At 42.0% G+C, this 21,578-nt stretch overlaps 4 protein-coding genes across 6 annotated transcripts; 2 read left to right on the top strand and 2 right to left on the bottom strand.

Moving 5' to 3' along the window:
* The first annotated feature begins 410 nt into the window (after positions 1-410).
* On the top strand, positions 411-9,512 carry lemd1 (LEM domain containing 1). 2 transcript variants are annotated; one of them, XM_068333145.1, is made up of 6 exons: positions 411-527; positions 5,528-5,639; positions 5,740-5,862; positions 5,958-6,025; positions 7,111-7,158; positions 7,289-8,372. In XM_068333145.1, the coding sequence occupies exons 1-6, from the start codon at positions 468-470 to the stop codon at positions 7,652-7,654; spliced, it is 777 nt and encodes a 258-aa protein (XP_068189246.1). In that variant the 5' UTR covers positions 411-467; the 3' UTR covers positions 7,655-8,372. The 2 variants fall into 2 exon arrangements, with proteins under 2 accessions (XP_068189246.1, XP_068189237.1); XM_068333136.1 differs by lacking the exons at positions 411-527; positions 7,111-7,158; positions 7,289-8,372 and adding exons at positions 4,342-4,630; positions 8,453-8,520; positions 8,739-9,512.
* A 13-nt stretch (positions 9,513-9,525) lies between these two features.
* On the top strand, positions 9,526-13,023 carry pm20d1.2 (peptidase M20 domain containing 1, tandem duplicate 2). The gene is made up of 13 exons (XM_068333123.1): positions 9,526-9,797; positions 9,895-9,981; positions 10,299-10,534; positions 10,619-10,705; positions 10,798-10,931; positions 11,026-11,145; positions 11,374-11,449; positions 11,537-11,598; positions 11,693-11,771; positions 11,853-11,924; positions 12,006-12,171; positions 12,260-12,359; positions 12,482-13,023. The coding sequence occupies exons 1-13, from the start codon at positions 9,578-9,580 to the stop codon at positions 12,609-12,611; spliced, it is 1,569 nt and encodes a 522-aa protein (XP_068189224.1). The 5' UTR covers positions 9,526-9,577; the 3' UTR covers positions 12,612-13,023.
* A 649-nt stretch (positions 13,024-13,672) lies between these two features.
* Positions 13,673-17,133, bottom strand: LOC137605598 (acidic mammalian chitinase-like). Of its 2 annotated transcripts, XM_068330301.1 has the most exons (11): positions 16,780-17,132; positions 16,668-16,694; positions 16,357-16,561; positions 16,220-16,276; positions 15,966-16,131; positions 15,757-15,881; positions 15,557-15,680; positions 15,183-15,365; positions 14,981-15,097; positions 14,747-14,879; positions 13,673-14,636 (listed from the first exon to the last, which is right to left on the bottom strand). In XM_068330301.1, the coding sequence occupies exons 1-11, from the start codon at positions 16,802-16,804 to the stop codon at positions 14,386-14,388; spliced, it is 1,413 nt and encodes a 470-aa protein (XP_068186402.1). In that variant the 5' UTR covers positions 16,805-17,132; the 3' UTR covers positions 13,673-14,385. The 2 variants fall into 2 exon arrangements, with proteins under 2 accessions (XP_068186402.1, XP_068186401.1); XM_068330300.1 differs by having other exon boundaries at positions 16,357-17,133.
* A 262-nt stretch (positions 17,134-17,395) lies between these two features.
* Positions 17,396-21,494, bottom strand: LOC137604086 (acidic mammalian chitinase-like). Its single transcript, XM_068328023.1, has 12 exons — positions 21,003-21,494; positions 20,811-20,868; positions 20,701-20,730; positions 20,411-20,615; positions 20,140-20,196; positions 19,886-20,051; positions 19,582-19,706; positions 19,370-19,493; positions 19,106-19,288; positions 18,894-19,010; positions 17,970-18,102; positions 17,396-17,891 (listed from the first exon to the last, which is right to left on the bottom strand). The coding sequence occupies exons 2-12, from the start codon at positions 20,833-20,835 to the stop codon at positions 17,422-17,424; spliced, it is 1,635 nt and encodes a 544-aa protein (XP_068184124.1). The 5' UTR covers positions 20,836-20,868; positions 21,003-21,494; the 3' UTR covers positions 17,396-17,421.
* Positions 21,495-21,578: the final 84 nt, after the last annotated feature.

Raw genomic sequence — 21,578 nt, forward strand, 5'->3', positions numbered from 1 at the left:
GCCAACTTGGAATCTTAAGAACTCATTCAAAACGAAATCCAAAAAGAAAGAGACTTGTTTAAAACCAAGAGCCATTCTCTCTCACACACTCTCTCTCTCGCTTCTCCTTCGCATTTCCCACGTGAAGAAGGATTTCTGCTTGTTGATTTCTCTGACATCGCAGCCCAGGAAAGGAGAGGAGATGTATAGAGAAGGTGGTGGTCGTGCAGGAGGAGGGGGTGGGGGGAAAGAGAGATCAAGAATTGTGATTCATGCAACGTCTCGTCAGATTTGTGGTTTGAGTGTATTGTGAGTGTGTGATCTCCCTTCAGAGCCCCCGCTCTCTCTCTCTCTCTCTCTCTCTCTCTCTCTCTCTCTCTCTCGCAGTTTTCATTCTGACTTCATTCCACGCTCTCGTTCCTGCTCAAACACTAACTCCTCCTCTACCCCCCCCCCTTCCTCCACTATCCATTGTCTCTCCATACAGTATGAGGCTGAGAGGATGCCATACCCATTCCAGCGAGGGGACGCAGGACAGGGAGAAGAAGGTAAGAGTCAGATTTATAGAGCGCGTTCGCCACCGAACACGGGTCACTTTCACTTCGTGTCGGGACGAGAAGCCGCTTCTCCCTCCGATGCCTTCTTGAGTGTTGTGTGCATCGTTTGAATGTGTTCTCACACATCCTTGTGGAAGGTGTGTGTTTAATGAATGAACACTGAGCATGGCATAGAATAAGAAATCAGGTGCGACTCCCTTTATCCTCATCTTTATATTTCAAAAAGAAAAAGCAGTGTCCGAATGTCGACCTGAGAGATTTTTCTTTTTAATAATTTCTTGTCTTTTCCTTCACTTTCTCAGGAGGAAAAAAACACAAAAAAAAACTCCTGTGTGTATTCAAACATATTAAACACTGCCGTAATCTGAAGTCATCAAAAACATTGGGCTGGTGATGATGCTCCGAATTGTCTCCCGGCAGAGGGTGACCACGCACAATGATTCAGGATTAAACATAATCCAGCCTGTGGCTGAGATTTACCTTCTTGTCTGGACAAAGTCAGACACGGGAGCTTTAACTAATTTATGCTGAGACATGCATGAGCACAGGCTCCCCGGGGCTCCGAGGCAACGAACTTTATTCTAACTTAAAAAAAAAAAAAAAAAAGGTTGACTGAGTGAAAAAACTTTCCCTCCATCAGTGGATAATGATCTCTTGTGAGGGGTATCCTGGAGGAATAATAACGCTAGGCTATGTGAAGCTTTAACAACCGAACAGAAAAAGTTTAAATTCATAAATGTGCAAGAAAAATCTTTGAAATCTGTCCCCCCCCCCCCCCAACTCCTTTGTGATGCCAGAACAACTTGAAACAGGTGCATAAAGGGACGACCAGACACGGGTCTCTTCATGCTGGACGGTTTCTAGCCGAGTACAGGAAGCTTTGTGTTCTTGTTCAGGGGGGTGTGTGTGGTGGGGGTGGGCGGGTGGGGGGCAAAGGAGGCTGTCTCAATGGGGCTTTTGTTATTTGAGTTGGAGACAGCAAAAGCACAAGAAACACTGACTGACAAATACCTGGCCCTCTGAGCCTCAAATACCTCGGCGTTCTACTTGATATAAGGTCAACAAATGCCTCCTCTGTCTTCTACAGTAGCCGGTTTCCCTCCTGTCCACCACATTTGTTCATGTTTTTATAAAGGCTACTGTTTTCTGAGCAGACATCTAGGGGGGTAGGTGGGGGTGGGGGCAGATCTGGCCTTCACAGCCTCAGTCCTGTGTCTCCTCTGGACCGAAAATGCTTCCAACAGTTTGGTGCATGAAAAACAAAAATTCGTGACACATTTTTTTTTATACCCGACTCATTTAAAGGGGTTTGTGTCAGGAGAGCATGAATGAACTCAGATCAGTGGAGTGTACTCACAAGCGCCTCTGTGCATTAATGACGCTCGACTCATCAGCGTGATGGCTGTGATTGGAGACGCGACGCCTCCTGCATAGAAATGCTAACTTATCTGTGAAAAAAAATTTTTTTGGTCATTAATTAAAGCTCGCTAAGCCTTTTCGGTGCCCAGTGGTTTGCGTTAAAAACGCCGAGGTAAAGATCTTCTTTGTGCACCAGAAAGTCAAACAGCGGTTACAGAACAGATTTGACCTAATCCATTTCAAATTCAGATGCAAAATCCTTTTGATTAACGTTGCACATTTTCCTGACAGACGCTGATTAAAAAATGTGTTTTTTTTTAATCAAAGATTATTCTGTAAACCCCCGCCCCCTTGAGGAATCGAACCGCTTTCAGAATATTGCGCTAGCATCAAGCTGGGATTGATTTTTTTTTCTATTTGTGTTGTGAGAAAGGAGAATTCCTTCAGTTTAAAAACTCAAAAGACAGTTTCACTGAACTCCCTCAGGCCTCAGATGAATACTTCCAGTTCCTTTTGCTTAATTATTCATGTGGATGTACGTTTTAAAACCCTGACTGTTGTTGTTCCTTCCTTTGCTGTCAAGGCTCCAAACTGAATCGTTTCGAATCAAACCACAACTGTGTCTTATGGCTTTCTATTCCTATGTGAGTTCTTTCTAAACACGTCATGTAGGGTTTAAAGCCATTGGATACACGGTGGACGGTCGACCTGGGATCCCCGTTTTCTAACATTTTGACAAAACAACGACAGATTTCAAGCATCAGACAACATTCCTGATGTTAACTTAGCTCACATGTTTCATGCATGTTTCCTGTAGTAATAAAGCTGCATAGCCTCCAGCCCCATCATACATCCTTCCTTCAACTTTTGAGGTAAAATACTAGTACAGATATTTTCAATCGGAGATCTAATGGTAGTTATTTTGCTGCAGATGTTCTGAGAAACTGCTGCTGGGCCTACATAAAAATGGTGACTTATCTTAGCAGATGGCCGATGAAATTGAGCAGATCTTTTCATGCTGCTCTCAGCGACTCCACAACTTCTACAAACAATTTAGATCTCTCATTACTTACTGCTGGGAACGCTTTCTACATTTAGACATGTGTGCAATTTAATTACTGTGAGACGTTTTACGTCAGCTGTTATTCTAAGGTGGGAATATATTAAGATGACTTATTATTAATGAAAAAATGGTGATTGTTACTTCTGGGTCTAAAGAGGGTCATGCGATCATCCACTGTTTGTCTAATGAAGCACGCTGGAAAATGGAAAATAATGAGGATATTTTTATTCCTCTCATCTACTCTGGAAGTTCCCATGATAACATTTATCTCCCCATCACAATGTGCGGAGCTAAATCATAAAAAATGTGAAGCTCAAGTTCTAAGCAGCAAAATGGATAGACCAGGGAGTCTGTTTAGTTACAAAGAACAGCACGGTGTCGGAGTAATTATCCAACTGATAAAATTCAGCTGTTTTGTACAAGATGTAACAAAGTTTTTTGGGTTTTTTTTTAACTTGTTTCCCTGGTTTAAAGTGATGCAATCACACCAGAGCATCTTCAGCTTTTCGTGTGTTTTGTATCTCCTGAAGTGAAACAGGAAGCAGTAATTGTAATGTTTTCCAAATTGGATCCGATCGCTGATTTTCATCAGATAGTGGAATGGAACGAAAGCCTGCTGTTGGTGTTTTGGTTGGGGGGGGGGGGGGTTCCCAGTCTGGTTTGAGGAAGTAATTTTTTTTCCACGACAGGTTTTACAAAAGGAAGTCCTCACCAGTCCCACCTGCTATGGATGCAGCATTCCAGCAGAATGAAGCAGTGGTAGACATTTGACAGAACAGTGAAGGGAAATGAAGGTGAAACAGGCTGAGTAAAAGGCTGCTGAAGATAGTAATGACATTAAGGATGGCTGCATTCCACTTAGCTGCTTCAGGTTCAGGGTTGTAGTGCATACTGACGATCATACTGTCCTCAAAGGCACCTGGATACAGAGGAGAAAACAAACAAACTGATATTCCATGATGGTTTCTAAAATGTTGACCATACAGACTCACATTGAAATGTAGCTAAAACTGCATTAATTTGGATTCACCGTCAGTAAAAGATCTCAATTCTTGAATAATCATCAATCTAGTAATTATACCAGATGTAAATCAGATTCCAGGGGCAGGTTTTCCTGATCAACTCTAATTATGAGGGTCAAACTTTTGTAGGGTTGCTTTAATGTGAAATGACAGCTTCCTGCTGTAGTGTGTAATTTTAAAACTGTGTTCCCAATTTAAACTTTAACACTATTTAACAATAAATGGTAGATTTTCAAGCATAGGGGTGGATGGAAATCGTTTAGCGCCATATGTTTACGCACTGATGGAACGCAAAGCTGTCGCCAGCTGTCAATCAAACCGTCGGTTGCAGCTGTTCTCAGTTCAGTGAATGTGAGGAAGGCTTTCCCTAAGCAGAAGTGTCGGACCTCAGAGCCGGTTTATTCCACCAGCCTACAGAGAAGAAGTGTTTCCAGTCGGGTTTTTAAATCTGTGACATGCCGCTGTTTGAGGAGGACCCGGCTCACCTGTCCAAATCCAGACTAAGATCAGATTTAGTCGCCCACAGCGTCGCCCTTCCACCTGCCAAGAGCAGAAAACGAGTTTACGTGGAGTTGCACTCAAAACACATCAACTCGAAAAGTGCGGCGGAATTTTCCAGCGACGAAGAGGATCTGGCGCACAATGGAGCAGTGAGTCGTTTGCGCCACGATGCTGACGTAATTAACCGATGATGCGTAAAAACAACGTCTATGATGGAATTGTGTGTAATCACTGAAACAAGGTAAAAGGCGGTCCAGAGTGCTGCGTTCAAGGATATCAACTATATTTAGTATTGAGAAGTCGTCGTGCGTAATAATGTGTCATGGACCGAGTCGCCAGCAGCTGCGCCTGCTCGGATCTGGGTCACTGGTTGCCAAACTTTCCCCGACCTGCTGCAGAATCTGAGCTCCTTTGACCAGCGAGCCACCAGCTGTATGGTGGGTTTAGATTTACAAGAGACGACTGCGGCCTTTAAAGTCATGTGCATGTGGACGCAGCACCTGTCACCCTCATTTGCCCTTTCCAAGATGATCCTTGACACCTTGCAGTCCTCTTGGTTTCTGTGCTGCAGCCGATAAGACGGAGTGTTTAGTTAAACAACCTGCTGTTGAGTCAGACTGGGTCAAGTCTGGAAAGTGTGGCTAACCAGAACCTGATCAACACAGAGATAGAGCTTTATAACAAGTGTATATTTAACTTGTCCATGCCAGGGAAGATGTTTCGGTCTTGATTTGCCTAAATGTTTGATTTAAAATCCATTGTGTTTTGGGATTTTTTTTAAATAAAAAAAAAAAAGCCACCTGGTGTTCTGATAAACTTGTGCCATGACCGCTTCAAGTATGACAAAGACGAGCCATCTGTCATGATAATCAATGCATTGTTTCTATGGTGAAGCTGTCACTTTCTAACTAGTTCTTCCGGGTAGGAAACCATGGAAGCGTAGCGTGCAGCCTCCAGCTATTTTTGCGCTCCATATCCCACACCTGAGAACTACTGGTGTTCAAGAAGCAGCCCATCTCTGAATTTAGATTATTTTGTGTCGTTAGGAAAAGGAGAAAGATCCAGAGGACGTGGGGATTCTGGACCCCGTCGTTCTGAGTGACGCTGACCTCAAGGCGGCCCTGTTTGAACGCGGGGTGAAAGCCGGACCCATTGTCGGTGAGGTGGTCTTGAAATGTTTTTAAAAATAGGATTGTGGAGTCCAGTGATAGTTGTGTGTTTTAACTGACTGTCATTTGGTCGTCTTTACTGATCCTAGCCTCCACCAGGGCTGTGTATGAGAACAAGCTCAGGAAACTGCTCCAGGCTGATGGGCAGGAGGTTGAGAATGGATTGGAAGAAGGTGTTTTATACTCAGACAGCGAAGAAGAGAAGGAAGAAGGTATTATCAGTAAAGTTGTGACGTTTTGTATCCAGTTCTTTTGTGTTTGGGTAGAAACGATCATATTAAGATTTTTTTTCCTGTGATTTCTACAGGTCCTGTAGGAGCAGAAAAAGAACAACCTATTGAACAACAAGACCAGACAGAAGAAGAAATAAGAGAGGTGAGAAGATTATAGGAAGTTTTGGATTGTCTTTGTCATACTGTCTCTACAGTATTTACAGGAAAAATATTAAATCCCCAGTGAATATTGGGTTTATTAAGAAAAATATATAATAAACAGCTGCGTGCAAGGACCAATATCAATGGAGAGCCTTTTAAATAAGTCAATACAACAGATTTTATAGGTGTTTTGTTTAAATTTGTCATAAAATGCTACTTTTAACTACTGCAATTGCAAAACCACTCAAAGCCTTACAACTGTGTCTCCAATATGTTGTAGAGATGCTTTTAAGGTTATGACCTGCTGTGAATGTGAATGTGGTGCTCAGACAGACACCAGCTTCAAGCAGCATTCCTGAGGAATCTCAGCCCATTCCTCATCATCAAAGGCCTCCTTTTGTGGAATATATCCAGGTTTTACATGCTGGAACGGCATGTGGAGATCTTCTTTATCATCCAAGGTCAGACTGCTTTGACTGTCTGTCTCTCTGGAATCATCCGGGACTCCTTCTGAAATCTTCTCAAGTGGAAATCGTGATCGTTTTTTTAGGGTGCGGGGTGTAGACCCTTAGCCTCTACAAGCTTGGCGTTTTCAGAGCCGGAGGAAGTAAAGCATCTCCAGAGCATCAATGATCGCCGATACCTCTGATCTACAGGCCCCAAAGGCTCCAGTTTCACTTCATTGCTCCAATGAGCAGCATCCTAGAACTTGTGTCTTTACCTGAATGGTTTTTGAGATACTTGAAGCCGAAGCTTTTCATCAGTTTAACAGCGTCTGATTTGCAAATTTGTCTCTTTATGAGGAATGGCATCGGGAGGTTGAGTGATTTTCAGACTGCATCTAGTAAAAGTAGCATTTATAAAATCTCTTTTTGAGCTATTGAGAATATTCTGTGCAGTTAGGTCATTGCAAACGGCTCGACAGAGGCTGTTGATGGTCTTCATGCTCTCTGACTGCGGTGGCTTTAATCCACAGTGCCACATAGTGTCGGCAGGTAGAAACTGTAAAGTCAGATTCTACATTGAAGTGTACACACAAGCCTTTTGAGTATTCCTGTTTATTTGTGGATTGTTTTTTTTCTTCAGAATGACGGTTTTGTGTACCCACAGTGCTTTTTACTCTCATCCAGGCTGGTAAATACCACAATCTATTCATATTATTTGCATAATATCGATCCATTTGCACTAAATTCTGCCTGAATCCTCTTGAGGTACCTGATGGATTTTTCTTTTTGTCGTTGCTGGGTGGGTTTTGTTACCGCAGCGTGCTTGCACTCCTAGAGACAAGGAAACTTGTCCCAAGGAGAATTCAGGGAACATTTTGAAATTATCGGAGCAGACTTCCTCTCATTGCTCTCGGATTCCAGCAGGAATAAGTAGAACATCCTCTTTAGATCATCGCTCCGGATTAGGATCAGGGGTAGGCCGGTTTTATCTTACTTCTCTTTTGGTTTTTAAATGCTTTGCATTCTTTTTTTCCCCTCCTCTATCCACCAATGGGATTATTGTGTGGCACACTGATGGGTCTGACTGGTTGTATAGATACATAACACACATTTGTGCTGCCATTAACTTGACAATACTGCCAATCCTTGCAGGTTCCATCTGGATCACAATCAGCTATGGCTAATAATTGCTCATCAACTTCTTCTCATTTCTTCAGCATCACTTCAATGGTTGAGGAGGAAAGTTTCTAAACCCACGTTGTTAGCATTTTAATAATCAGGACTAACCTCGCCCGGTAACAAATGCTTTCACTTAATCGACAGATGGAGAGTCGCGGGTCGCTCTCTGCTCACGCAGACAGCGAGAGTGAGTTTGATGGGAGCGGCGCTGTGGAGTCCGTCGGGGTCAGTAGTGTCCAGTCGCGCTTTATGCTTAACTTAAAGTTAACCTTCAGACTTAAACCTGGTGTCATAACATCTCCTGTCCTCAGCTCGACTTGCGCATCAGGAAGAACCGGCCCCCGTACCAGACCTCCGAGGTCTCCCCTTATAAATCCAGAATGCAGGCACATACCATCCCACTGGTTTTACTTTGCGTTACTTCACAGGGAAATGGGAGGTGTACAAATCTAAAAGAGCACTTTTTCTGTGTCTTTTGGCTCTCTGCGTATTTGTTTCTGCTGCAGGACATCTCAAATATTTCTCATAAGCTTTAAATTTAGTCAGTTTGTGATGCCATGACACAAATTTTCTGCATACGCTGCAGTTTGTCCTGTTTGCAACGATGCCACAACTGACTGGTGGTGGTGGTGGAGGTTTGCTGTCTCAGTGTTTTCTAATTACCAGACACAGATGGCTCTGTCTAAATCCTCTGTGCCGGATCCATAGTTGTCGCATCAACAATCAAACCTCTTCTATCTTCTCTCTCTGGGATGTCAGTTTTCTCTTTTCCTCTTTCAGTAATTTCCCAATTTCCCTTCCAGCCTCCTGCGGAACTGGCGCAAGATGTTTTAAAGGACACGTATCCCATCTTTAAAGTTACACCTATCTAGTAAGTGCCAACGCAATTACAGCACCGCCATTATGAACTCCTTTCAGCTTTCCTTATTTGTGGTTTCATGTAAATCCCGTGTGACGGAGGTAGAGGATGGTTACGTAGCTACACGGCTCTGAATGAAACCAGGACGGCTTAGCGTGGCGACATGTACCTGAATGCAGGAAGCTGTTTTGTGATTGGATCATCAGCGCTTTACTGTGTTTGTATTTCAGCGCCACTTGTCGGAAACCCATCAAGGGTGCGGCGGGGAGACCTATCCAGCACGTGTACCCAGATTCTCCCGCAAGTCCCACGACCCTCGAGAGGAAAGAAGTGGAGCGCCGCCTCGTGCCAATTTACGTACAGATCGTGGTCTTTCTCGTTGCGGTGGTTCTCCTCTACCTCATTAATATCTGTGTTGAGGACAACTCGTTCAATCCTTTGCTGGCTTTACTGGATGGTCTGAACGAGGGGTGGGACAGTGAGGAGGGCCTTTCGCTCCAGGCGGAGACGCAGGATGCACCATCCATCTCTGGATAGAAGTAATTCTTTTTTTTTTTTTTAAATCTTGTACATTCGCTCAGATATGGAAAAAAATACTTTTTTAAATACGAAGCATCATGACCTCATCCCTGGATACCTTAAAGGTTTGGTTTTTTTCTTGTGCCATTTTTGCACGTCTCCATTTAATTAAACCTCAAAGTGCAATTTTACATTTTTAAAATATTTTTGCTTACCAAAGTGCTTTTCTCGCTGCAGTTGAGATGATCGCCAAACTGCACATTAAGATTTTAAAATGCTTGTATTCAAAAATGTTACATGTGTTGCTGAATATTTGTATTTTTTCTGGTAAATTTTTCAACTACTGTATATTTCAATAAAGAATGTTGTGCTCCATACTTTTATTTTATGATGTGAAAACTGATTTAAAAGGTGGGATGGATACTTTCCCTACAGGCAGCCACTAACATGTAATACACACATGGACCAGCTGGGGGCGCTCCTTCAACAACACCGGACTAACTCGGTCCGCTGAACACAGTAGCCTCGAACAAGTTCCGCCGTCACAACAATGACAGACCCCCGAGCAGGCTTCAAAATATCCAAACTTTTAAAGGTTATTATCGGCAGCTTTTTCATTACCACCTCACTATTATTCACCATCGCATCTCTCAGGACTCTTTCTCTGGACGTGAACGCCGGACTTCAACTCTCGCATTGGGAGAAGACGAACAACATCTCTCTGGTCATCGACCAGCATCAGAGAGAGGAGCTTCTGGCTCTTTTTAAAGGTAATATTTTATTTCATGAACGCAGACGAGTTGAATGACTGCTGACATCCGGATCTCTCCCCCCACCCCACACACACACACCCTTTTCCTCCTCCAGAGGCGATCCGGATCCCCACGGTGTCCACCTCCCAGACGGAGATCAACACCTCCGCGCTGCTGGACTTCGACAGGTTTATCCGGAAAGGTAATCCGGTTTATAGTTTACAACGGATCACTGGTGGGTTCACAGTGTACCTCTGCACTGGATTCAGCCTGTCACGTGGTCTGAGCTGTCTGAACGCTCCACTCCCACGGTTGTTGGCGTTTAAGGTAAAGGAGGAGGTACAATGAGTTTCTTAGGTGGGATGTTCTCATTTCCAGGGGTGTTCCTAGACATAAAGAGCCAATGGGGGGGGGGGGGGGGCGCTCAGGAACCCACCTCCCTCCAAAATAAACAAACAAACAAACACATTAAAAAAACCAGCTTCACCCAATGCTGTCCTCCTCTCCTTTTCCTTTCAGCCTTCCCAACAGTTTTCTCCTCACCTTTGGTCCATCATGAGCTAGTGGCCGACTACAGCCACCTGTTTTGGGTGAAAGGGTCTCAGCCGGACCTGGATCCATACCTGCTGCTGGCCCACATCGACGTAGTACCCGCCACAGAGTCAGATGGCTGGGACGCCCCTCCGTTCTCAGCCCAGGAGATGGATGGCTTTATTTACGGTAGAGGGACCTTAGATGACAAGGGCTCCTTAATGGTGAGAGAGCAGGAGGTGGTTTTTTTTGGGAATCAACTTTTATTTGGAAGTCAGGTTAAACCGATCTCCTTAATTTTATTCCAGGGAATTCTCCAGGCGCTGGAGTACCTGTTGCTGAAGGGTTACGCTCCACGTAGAGGATTTTACATCGGCCTCGGTCATGATGAAGAAGTACGTTAACTATTCATGAATCGAAAGAGTGACGCCCGATTTAAAACGTCACATTTTTAACGTCTGAGTCGTGTTGATATTTTGTTGTGAAGGTCAGCGGTTACAACGGAGCGATGAACATCGTACGTGAATTTAAGCAGCGTGGCATTCATCTGTCCTTCGTCTTGGATGAGGGCCTGGCGGTGCTCGATGGAGTCATCGGCGGTCTGGATGGACCCGCTGCTCTGTAAGGACGCGTCGTGTGCTGGAGTAGCTCTCAAAACACAAAAACCCGCTCATCTTTTAAGTTGTTCAAATGGTATTCAACGCACGTTTTGTAGAATTGGGGTCAGCGAAAAGGGGATGGCCACTGTGAAGCTCAGCGTGTCTGTGCCCCCAAGTCACTCCTCAATGCCTCCCAGAGAGACCGGCATTGGTATCTTGGCTGCAGCAGTCAAAAGGTGAGAGGAGGGTTTTCTTTGAATCAAGAATTCCATTCAGTCTCCATCTTCGTGTTGCATTAAAAAAACCTTCATTTAGAAAGTTCCCCCGGAGGGTCCCAGAACAATCCTGACTACTTAAAAAGTTCTTTCTATAAAGGAAGCACAAAGCAGATCAAGGGTTTATATAATTATTAACGCGATGCACAGGAAAGCACAGGTCTTAATTGTGTCATGCCTTTTCCTCAGACTGGAAGAAAACCCCATGCCGAGGCTTTTCGGTCACGGCCCTGAACGTGAAACCTTCGAACATCTGGCCCATAAGGTAGGAGGAAGCGCCTACTCGTCTACTTCCTGTCACGGCTTTGGCCTCTCCAGTTTGTTTCTCAGTTATTCGTTCTTTTGACTTCAGTTCAGCCTCCCGTTGAAGTTCATCATGTCAAATATGTGGCTGTTCTCCCCACTGCTTGGCAGGTAATCACCAACCAAACATGAATTCAACACATTTTCTGTTCAGTCTCTCCTCTCGAACAAAGTCAAATGATCTATAAAAATCCTTTCACCGTAGGATTCTAGAAAGAAAACAAGATACCAATGCTTTTGTGAGGACGACCACAGCAGTCACCATGTTTAATGCAGGAGTTAAGGTACAGTTAGTGTAACAATAAAAACCTCACAGGAGTTTAGACTTTGAATAGAAAAATCCTGAAATCTTTCTCATCACGAAGGAGAATGTCCTCCCTTCCCTCGCTGAAGCTTATGTAAATCTGAGGATCCACTCCGCGCAGTCCTTGCAGGAGGTAGAGTATGAATTTTTCTTTCTCGATCTTTATTTTCCCACATCTCATCTTAAATATTCTTGAATTTGCTGTCCCGTCTAGGTCCTGGACCTCATTCAATCCACGGTGGGAGATGAACGCGTGAAAATGGAGCTTGTTCATGGGTTTGACCCTCTGCCCGTCAGCTCCACTGATGAAAAGTCCTTTGGCTTCCAGATCATTAAGAAAACTGTGCTGGACATGTTTCCAACAGTGACAGTCGCTCCAGGTAGAATCTAGATAGAGTGCATTGTATAAAAAGTAGATGTGAGTCAGATAACAATCTTTATTTGTTTTCACATAACTCAATTGTGCAGGTATCTGTGTCGGGAACACAGACAGCCGACACTTCAGAGACCTTGCTGATAATATTTATAGATTTGCTCCTGCTTGGTTCAAACCAGGTGACTCCCAGAGGTAAGAATCTAAGACAAATAAATATTGTCATTAAAACTGTGCAAAGTAATTATTGGCAGACTAAAACAACAAAATATTGCTTCCTTGTAGTAAGTTGGAATGTTGTTTTCCTTTTTTCCTAGATTCCACGGCATAAATGAAAGGATTTCCAAGAAGAACTACGAAGAGCTCATTTTATTTTACTTCAGTCTTATTCAAAATTGTGATATTCAGAAACTCCCCGATCCTCACAGCTCCGTTCATGAACTCTAAAGAACAGACGGTCTAGATTCTAACGAATAACGATGGTAATATTTGATCAATCATTTCACCAGAAGCCAGTGGGGTATTTGAACGACTTTAAGTCACTACATATCAAACAGAATGACTTGACCTCAGCTGATATTGCAGATGCTTACTATGGGGTGGGGTGGGGTGGGAGTTGCACTGAATGCACATAATTTTCTTCACTGGATATAAAGTCTCTCCTGCAGTTCTAATAAAATTATTACAACAAATCCTAATCATCCTCTCACCCTGACACCTGATGATGATTTTCATAAATATTTTTCCCCGAGATTAAAAAAAAGATATCTCCTCTTGAATCTGTTAGTTCTTTTGATATATCAACATTTCCTTCAATTGGAGAAAGAAAACCTGCTGTGGTGAATTTTAAATTAAAAAACAAAACACATTGAACCATTTTAAGACATTACTGCATTCTAAAGGATGGGAGAGTAAAAGTATAGAATATAAAACAGTATCTAGTGTGCTTGTGTGTAGAAGGCCATGCAGACTGCTGATGAGTTGGTATTTGCCTGGTTTACAGAACTGCTTCCTGAAATTAGTCACGTCCACGGACCAGATCAATATTTCTCCAAGGACGCGTTCGATAGCTGAGAAGTTTTTTGTGTGAAACTGTTTTCTGGACCGGTTTATTTTCCCTTCTTGGGCTTTTCTTCAAGATAAAGACAAAAGTGAACGGCGAGAAACAAAGTTCAGTCCATCCTATTTACATAAGCAGTAACTCGACATGCCATACACAACCTGTGTGTGATTACTGATTTACATTTAAACTAGGGTGGAGCTGCCTCCAACCAGGTTCAGTGGTTCTTGGTCCAATCTCACAAGATGATAATAAATCCTGAAAGTAGTTAATGAACCGCTGGATCCTGGTCCCTATGACATATAAACACTGTATGCTTAATTATTATATCAAATATATCAAAAATTTATCATAAGTGTGATGTGGGCGACAATTCTTACAACCGAGTCGCACAAGCAATAATTTAACACAAGAAATCTCCTCAACAGAAAGATAACATAAATTCTACTTGATGTTTTAGTCTTTTAGTTTATTGCTACTATGGCATCTATTTACACACTCTCTGGAGCTTCCTTGAGAAGTCCATAAGAAAGATTTATGTCATCATTTAAACTCTTTTTATAGGGACACAGTAAACAGTCAATCTCAACGTTGTCTTCGTACAACATACAACTGTCAGACATATTTATTCAATGTTCCCTCTCTCTCCCAGAAAGTCAAAAGCTTGTAAAGGAGCATGAGTTTCCTGTGACTCACTCCAGTTTCCTTCAACATACAATTCTCTCGTAAAATAATCTAAAATAATCTCAGACAAACTTTTCACATAAGGTTTAGAAATTATTCTGTTAATCTGCTCTGGGATCTGTGCTTGATAACCGACTGCAGAACAGAAGTACATTTATCAGGGAGTGGTTTGTTTTCCTGTGTGTGTGTGTGTTTGTGTGTGCATTATACTATGTGACCAGAGGTCATGAGGGAGTAGACATTCCTGCAGGATGCCAGTGGACAAAAGGTTTTTTTTTTAAATTATTTATTTCCTTAAATTACACAATGTTGTAAATTAAGAAATTTGGTTCACTTTATTATTTACCATTTCTAGTCAGTTCTTTTAACGAATAATTATGAACACAACTTGCAGAAAAAGCAAATTAAACATGGGTTTGCGAGAAACAAATGTCATTGTCACAAGCAGCAACAGATTACCGAGAGAAACTAGGACAACTACACGGGTCGGTCACAGCAGAGGCAACTTTCCTTAAAGACCAAATTCGGTGGACAGCTTTGGATCCAGGTGACCCCGTTGGCACAATTGTAAAAAGAACCTCGATCGTTGGGTTTGGCGTAAAACCCACTGATCTTTGTTGCGCAGAAGTTGTTGTGACTGCTGCTGGATGAAGTGGTGATCGTGGGTTTGGGAGCTGTGACATGGGGTTGATCTTGGTTTGTAGACGGAGTCTGTGGATTCGGGGTGTCTGGAAATGGTAGAAATAAAGTGTCAGCAGTCAGATTGAGATTGAACAGATTTGGAGAGACGAATGCAACATGGATTTTAAAGGAAAGCGAGCTAAGTCATTCCTATTACCCGCAGACAGAAGTGAGCGTAGTTGTCTGAGGAGGGTGTAGTTTCCTTGTCCACAGAACTGTCCATTAAAGTCATCCAGGTCCAGAGCCCAGACGAAAGCCCCTCCAAACCTGTTGTCTTTCAGGTACTGGACCTGAGCAAATAATGCCAACACTCAACAACACTGCATGCCTTTAAACTTTCAACTTGAGTGGGATTGGCTGGTGTTTGGTGAACAAATAAAATCTTGCCTACCTTTATCTCAATACTTTCTTTGTTGTCATAACCAACCCATTCATTTTGCTTGGTGGCATACGGGACCTTCTGATCCTCAATCAAGTGGACACTGGCCCCTTGAATAAAAGTGCAAATCTAAAATTTGAAATCAGTTCATTAAGTTTCTGGTTATTTTGCTGTTTTAAAAATATAATCCACTGTCAATTTTTGCTAGTTTTACCTCATAATAAGACATGAAGCCGGCTTCCCTGGTGAATGGTCCAGCGGAACCAGGACCGCTGACCGGTGCTCCAACCTGGGTAGACTGGGAAGACAGATGGAATGTTCTCCCGTAGGTTGCAAAGCCCATGTTCAATTTGTCCACAGATATTCCCTTGTCCCGCCAGTACCTCATGGCAAAATCCTGAGTGAGAATAAAAGCACTGGGGAAATATTTGCAAATGTAACGTAAATTTTAAATTAAATTCCAGTAAGAAGCTAAAGGAAACGCTCTTGACTAGAAGACGTGTTTCCTCTGATGATGATAATTCAGGAAACAAGTGGATGAAAAAGTCGTCAATATGATGCGGCTACAAAACGAATGAACGTACTCACAGTGTTTAAGTAAACATGATCCCCGGTGTCTTGGACATTTTTGTACAGGGGGCTGTGGTGTCCTGTGGTGCTCTCCCATGTGCCGTGAAAATCATATGTCATCACATTAATGAAGTCCAAATACCTGAAGAAACAACTTCAATCAGCTTCACCCTAAACACAATGACCAAAAACGTATAGGGAGCGGAGATCTGGTGTACTTTGCCATCTCTGCGATCTCATAACCAGCATCGATGGTTCCTTTCCCAGCAGCCACAGCAGCAGAAATAATTAATCTGGGTCTTCCAGTTGCTCTTCCCTCAGCCTCATAAGCCTCCAGGAGCTCCTGTACCCCACAGGATCATGGGAGTTTCTTCACGGTTCAAGTTAAACATCAGAAGAACAGAAAAACAGCAATGATGGATCTGACCTTGCATAAAAATGTAAATCTTTGCTTGTCCTCTGGAGGACTTCCTCTCGCAGCAGGATATTCCCAGTCCAGATCAAACCCATCAAATCCATACTTCCTCAGCAGTTTGATAGAAGACTGGACAAATGTGTTCCTATTGGCTGTTGTGGAGACCATTGAAGTGAATCTGTTTCGGGGAGGGGAAGGTGCTTAGAACAGATGACATCTATACAACAGATTGATTTTTATGGATTGGCCATTGGTAAAGTTCTCACTTTTGTGTTCCAAAGCTCCAGCCTCCCACTGCCAGCAGTGTTTTCAGATTTGGATTCCTTTGGATGAATATAAATTCATTATTTTTCCAGCTAAGATGACTTTTCCATGATGTTCATAGCAAACAAAAAATACCAACCTCTGTTTTAATCCATTAAAAGATGTATAGAGTTGATCATCATTCCATTCTATGGTGACCAACTCATTTGCCTCATTGATACCAGAAAAGGCATAGATCAGGTGGGTGCACAGACTGGGATCAATATTATCAGGTATAAACCTCCCAGTGCCAGGCCGGTACTGGGACCAGTTAGTGAAATAACACACCAGTCTGGAGGAGGAGACTAATATTAACACGAGAAGAAAAAGGGTTTTAATTGATTTCCAAAGATAATGAAAATATTTCATATGTTGTTCACTTTCGGTTGTTAATAGAACTGATGAACTCACCCAAACTGTAATGGAAAAGACAGATTCCTTCAAATGAACAGATTTAGTTTGAAAAACATCAGAAGAAAACGGACTTTAAGAGAACCTTCTGCTGCTTCCAGGGGTGCCTTACCTGCTATTAGTGCAATCTTGTTCATCGTCGCTTTGCAACGGACAACGAACTAGATTTTATGCTGATGAATAAAAATAAATGCTTATCAACCCAGACAAAACTGTTTCATCCCAGTGAATCTCGTGAGCTGGAAAAAGATGTTTGGAAACACGCAGCTCCCTAACCTATAAAGTCTATCGTCCAAAGCTCATCCTGTCACTATTTCCCAATATTTGCTTCATCTATTTAGCAATAACTGCAATAAATACCTGAATTTCTTCTGAAGCTGCCAATCTGGGATTCAAGCATTCTTAACTCAACCCAGACTTTGTCTTGAGATACTTTTAGACTTCTAACTTCTGTTTTTTTTTAATGTTTCTAAAGAAGTCAGATAACTGAGGCACATCAGCACTCGTTGTGCTGGTGTGGACTTCAGACAGAGATTACTACATGCCTGGGGTCATTGTCCCGCAGCAAAACGAATCATCTTCTAACAACACGTCCAGGCAGGCGTATAAAAGCTTCTTAACATGTACCGATTTGAGAGTTCAACACAATATATTTTCAACACATTGTTATAGAATATACAAATTAATTTATTTAAATTAGACAAAACATTTTGTTTATAATATATATATATATAAAATTATATATATAATTTATTTAAGGCCAGTCACAGCAATTGCATCTTTCATTGAAAACGAGGTTCTCTTGACACTTCTGCAGGTAGGTGTGACCGGAGACACACTGATAAAAGGTGTTGCTGTCTTCAACATTCCTATAGTTGCCGTCAGCCTTCCCCTCACAGAAAACCCCTTCTGACACAACTGCAGTGGTAGTTTTGGCAGGTGCAGTAGTAGTTGTGGTAGGTGTATCGGCAGTTGTGGTAGGTGCAGAGGTAGTTTTTGGAGGGGCGACTGTAGCTTCAGTGTTTAAAGTTATAGGGGAGGTTTCAGCTGACGTGTTGCTGTCGGTCGAACCGTCCACTGTCGTTACAACAGTTCCAGCTGCGGTTGTAGTTTTGTGTTCAGTGACAACAGTTGTACGGGTGGTTTCAGACATGCTTTCAGTCGTCTCGGCCGTTGTGCCAGGCATGGTTGCAGGGGAGGATGTAGAATTGGTAGATGGAGCATCTAGGGAGGGAAAATATTTGCATTTATTAGATGGTGGTGGGAATGTTTTACTCGTTAGTTGCTGTTGTTGTCGTTTACCTAAATCCAGGAGGTGCCGCATGTGGCTGATGAGAGGATTCTTTCCCTGTCCACAGAACTCTCCAGTAAAATCGTCCAGATCCAGAGACCAGATGAACGCTCCCCCATATTTGTTGTCTTTCAGATACTGAGCCTGTGGAGTAAAAGTTACAGATCACTTTCTAAAAGAGATTACCAATATTAGTTTTGTAGATTAATAGGATTAGATTGTCTGTGTCTCAATCTGAACAAATTTAACAGAGCAGCCTATAAGGCATTTCTTATGAGCATAATGCACATTATGACAAAAAAATTATAATGGATCATATATATTAGTGTTTTGTGTTTATGTATTCTGTCTATACTGACTGTGCAGATTGTTGCAGCCCAGTTAACATTGAAAGAAATTTTCAGTTAAAGGTAATCTCTTTGGCTTTAATGATTTTATTCCTCGTTTGAATACTTCACTGTTTTATTTTATTTGTTTGTCTGTTTGTTTTTCTCCTTCTGTTTTACTTACTTTGGGGTTTTTTTTAAACTTGTTTTTTATTTCATCTTTCTATGATTATGTAGTACAAATGCATGATTTACTTCTATAAAATTTGTCAGCAAATATTTTGCAATGAGTATTTTTTTTTTTTTGAGAAAAGGGAGTAGGAGTTTAACAAGTTTACACTTCTTCCTCCTCCTTTCGGGAAAAAATAATAAATACACCTTTCCGGTGTATTTATTATTTTTTATTGTTTATTACTATCATTATTTGGTTTCGTTATTCAAAATAATAAATGAACTCATTCATTCATTCATTCATTCATTCATCGTGATGAGTCATATGTGCCAGTGGTTAATTAGGATGTACAAAGGCTTACTGTGATTTTCTGCTATTATCTCATTTGCGTTATGGCTGTAAAGACTGATATGAGGGGCGCTATGTAATTTTATTACCTTGATTTCGTAGCTCAACTTGTTATCAAACCCAACCCACTCATTTCCTTTGGTGGCGTAAGGCACCTGCTGCTCCTCAATCCACTTGTAACTGGCTCCAGGGAGGAAATTGCAAATCTATAGAATGTAAAGAAAACCATATTTAAACATTCTGAATTCAGTCTGTCTCTATTGACTTGATTAAATGTGAACTGAGGTCAGTTGTCACTGACCTCGTAGTGAGACCAAAATCCAGCTTCCCGGGTGAACGGCCCAGCAGAGGCTGGTCCATTGGCAGGCGCGCCAACATAATTCGCCGTAGTGGAGAGGCGAAATGTGCGTCCGTATGCGGGAACACCAATCAGGAGCTTCTCAGAAGGAGCTCCCTGGTCTCTCCAATATTTCATAGCAAAGTCCTGTTTGAAACCAGTTGGACTTTTAATATCTCATTGATTTGAGTTGAAATTTATTTTATTATTTATTAAGATTTTACTGACCACATTGAAATGGATGTGATCGCCATAATCGAAAGAGCTGCGATACATGGGGCTGTTGTGACCGGTGAAAGGGTCCCACGATCCGTGGAAGTCGTAAGACATGACGTTAATAAAGTCCATAAGCCTGTCAGACACAAATATGAAGAGAATTTGTTAGTACTACATTTCTTTACAGCTTTAAAGGTAGAAGACTCATGTTTATACGAACTTACTTTGAGATTTCAGCAATCTCATATCCGTTGTCGATGTTTACTTTCCCGCCAGCTACGGCAGCCGTGAACAGCAGGCGTGGTTTTTTGGTCTCGGCAGCCTCTTTCTCAAAGGCAGCAAGGAATTCCTAGAAATGCAATAGGAAACATTGAGAATAATTTCATTGAAAAACAAAGTTGAGAATAATCAAGTGTTGGAATGTGTAAATATTTAAAACACACACAACTATTCTATCTCAACTCAGTATGTTGTGTTGGTGGTGTGATATCTTGTAGAAAGCTGCTGCTGAAGGGGGCAAAAATGTACCTTGCACAGCAGCGTGTACCTCTGCTTATCCTCTGGAGGGCTTCCTCTCGCCCCCGGATACTCCCAGTCCAGGTCCAGTCCGTCAAAGCCGTACTTTCTTAAGAATTTGATGGACGACTGGATGAATCTTTGGCGCGTGGCCGCAGTGGAAGCCATGATAGTGAATCTGCAAACATACAAAAGTTTTCATGATACCAGTGAGAAAATATGGAACAATATTCTTGGGATCCTTTGCTGTTTTTTGTGTGACTTACTGTGTGGTTCCAAAGATCCAGCCACCAACAGCCAGCAGAGTTTTCAATTCTGAGTTTCTGTACAGGAAGAAGGTTTAGGATTAATCATTTTGTGCAGAATTACTCTAAATAAAGAAATGCCTTCCCATCCAACAAGCTAAGATTCTCCTCATGCTTTTCATCATATTCTTTATTTTTCTTCTACGTCACACATATGTTTAATGATACATGATATATTTGTGGCTTTATGGAAATCACAATGACGTGCCTGCAGTTAGATAGAACCACTCACTTGTTCTTGAGTCCATTGAAGGTTCCGTAGAGAACATCATCGTTCCACTCGTAGGTCGACAAGTCGTTGGAGGGGGTGATTATTGCAAAGGCGTAGATCAGGTGTGTGCAGAGGTTGGGGTCCACATTGTCAGGTAGATATTTGCCAACACCCGGTCTATACTGGGACCAGTTGGTGAAGTAGCACACCAGTTTGGTAGAGGCCACTGTCAGAGAGGTAAAATGTGATTACAAATAAAGTTCTCATTTGAGGTGAAGGACGTATGAAGTAGATGAATAACCAATACATACCCATTTGGAGACACATCAAAAGGGACAACCCTATAAATAAAAAGGACAAATTTATTTGTTTGCTTATTTATTTTCTAAATATCACTGCCTCCCAAAAGAAAATTACTTACCAGCCAAAATTGTTAGCCGAGTCATGTTTAATTCAGCCCGGCAACTTCCTTCGAGTAACTGAAACAAAAAATGTCATGTGTCATAAATAAAATCTCCTCCATTATTACAGTACTTATTCTATTATTGGATAGTAATACCTTACAAAATTAAATCAGCTGTAAAATGGACTATTCTGTGTGCTGCTGACTTACCTCTTCCCAGGTGATAGACCAAATGCCCCACCAGGGAGTCCGTTTTATAGACGAGATAAGACAAAAGGACAAATGCTGACGTGAGGTGTGACGGATGCTTCAGAGGAGGATGTCATATTTTCCTGCTATGAGCTGTCTGAGGATGACGGACGATATCTGCTTTTAACTTTCTTTTTGATGTGACTCAGAGGACACAGGGTTACATAAACTAGTTCCTGTAAAGTCAGATTATAAATCGGGCAATTCAGACAGATAAAAAAGATTGTTATAATGTGTTTCATTAATGTTCTTTCCAGTATTCGACTGAGCAATACAGCATCAATAAAGTGAATGTATGTTTGTATCCGACCTGGTTTCAATTTTTTTCTCAACCTCACTTAATCTGAGTGGATATTCTAGATAGGTGGCAAAGTACTTGTACTAAAAAGGATTTCTCTGCTGATCTGCATTTACAAACCAAAACATGTGGATGTTAATCTATATTTTCTGACGTGATCGTAATCAGAGGAAAGCAATAAAAAACAGCTGAAAGCGGTGTTAATGCAGTATCATATCAGACGACCAATAAAGTAGGAT

This window comes from Antennarius striatus, chromosome 2, assembly GCF_040054535.1.
Source record: "Antennarius striatus isolate MH-2024 chromosome 2, ASM4005453v1, whole genome shotgun sequence".
NCBI classification, from domain to species: domain Eukaryota; kingdom Metazoa; phylum Chordata; class Actinopteri; order Lophiiformes; family Antennariidae; genus Antennarius; species Antennarius striatus.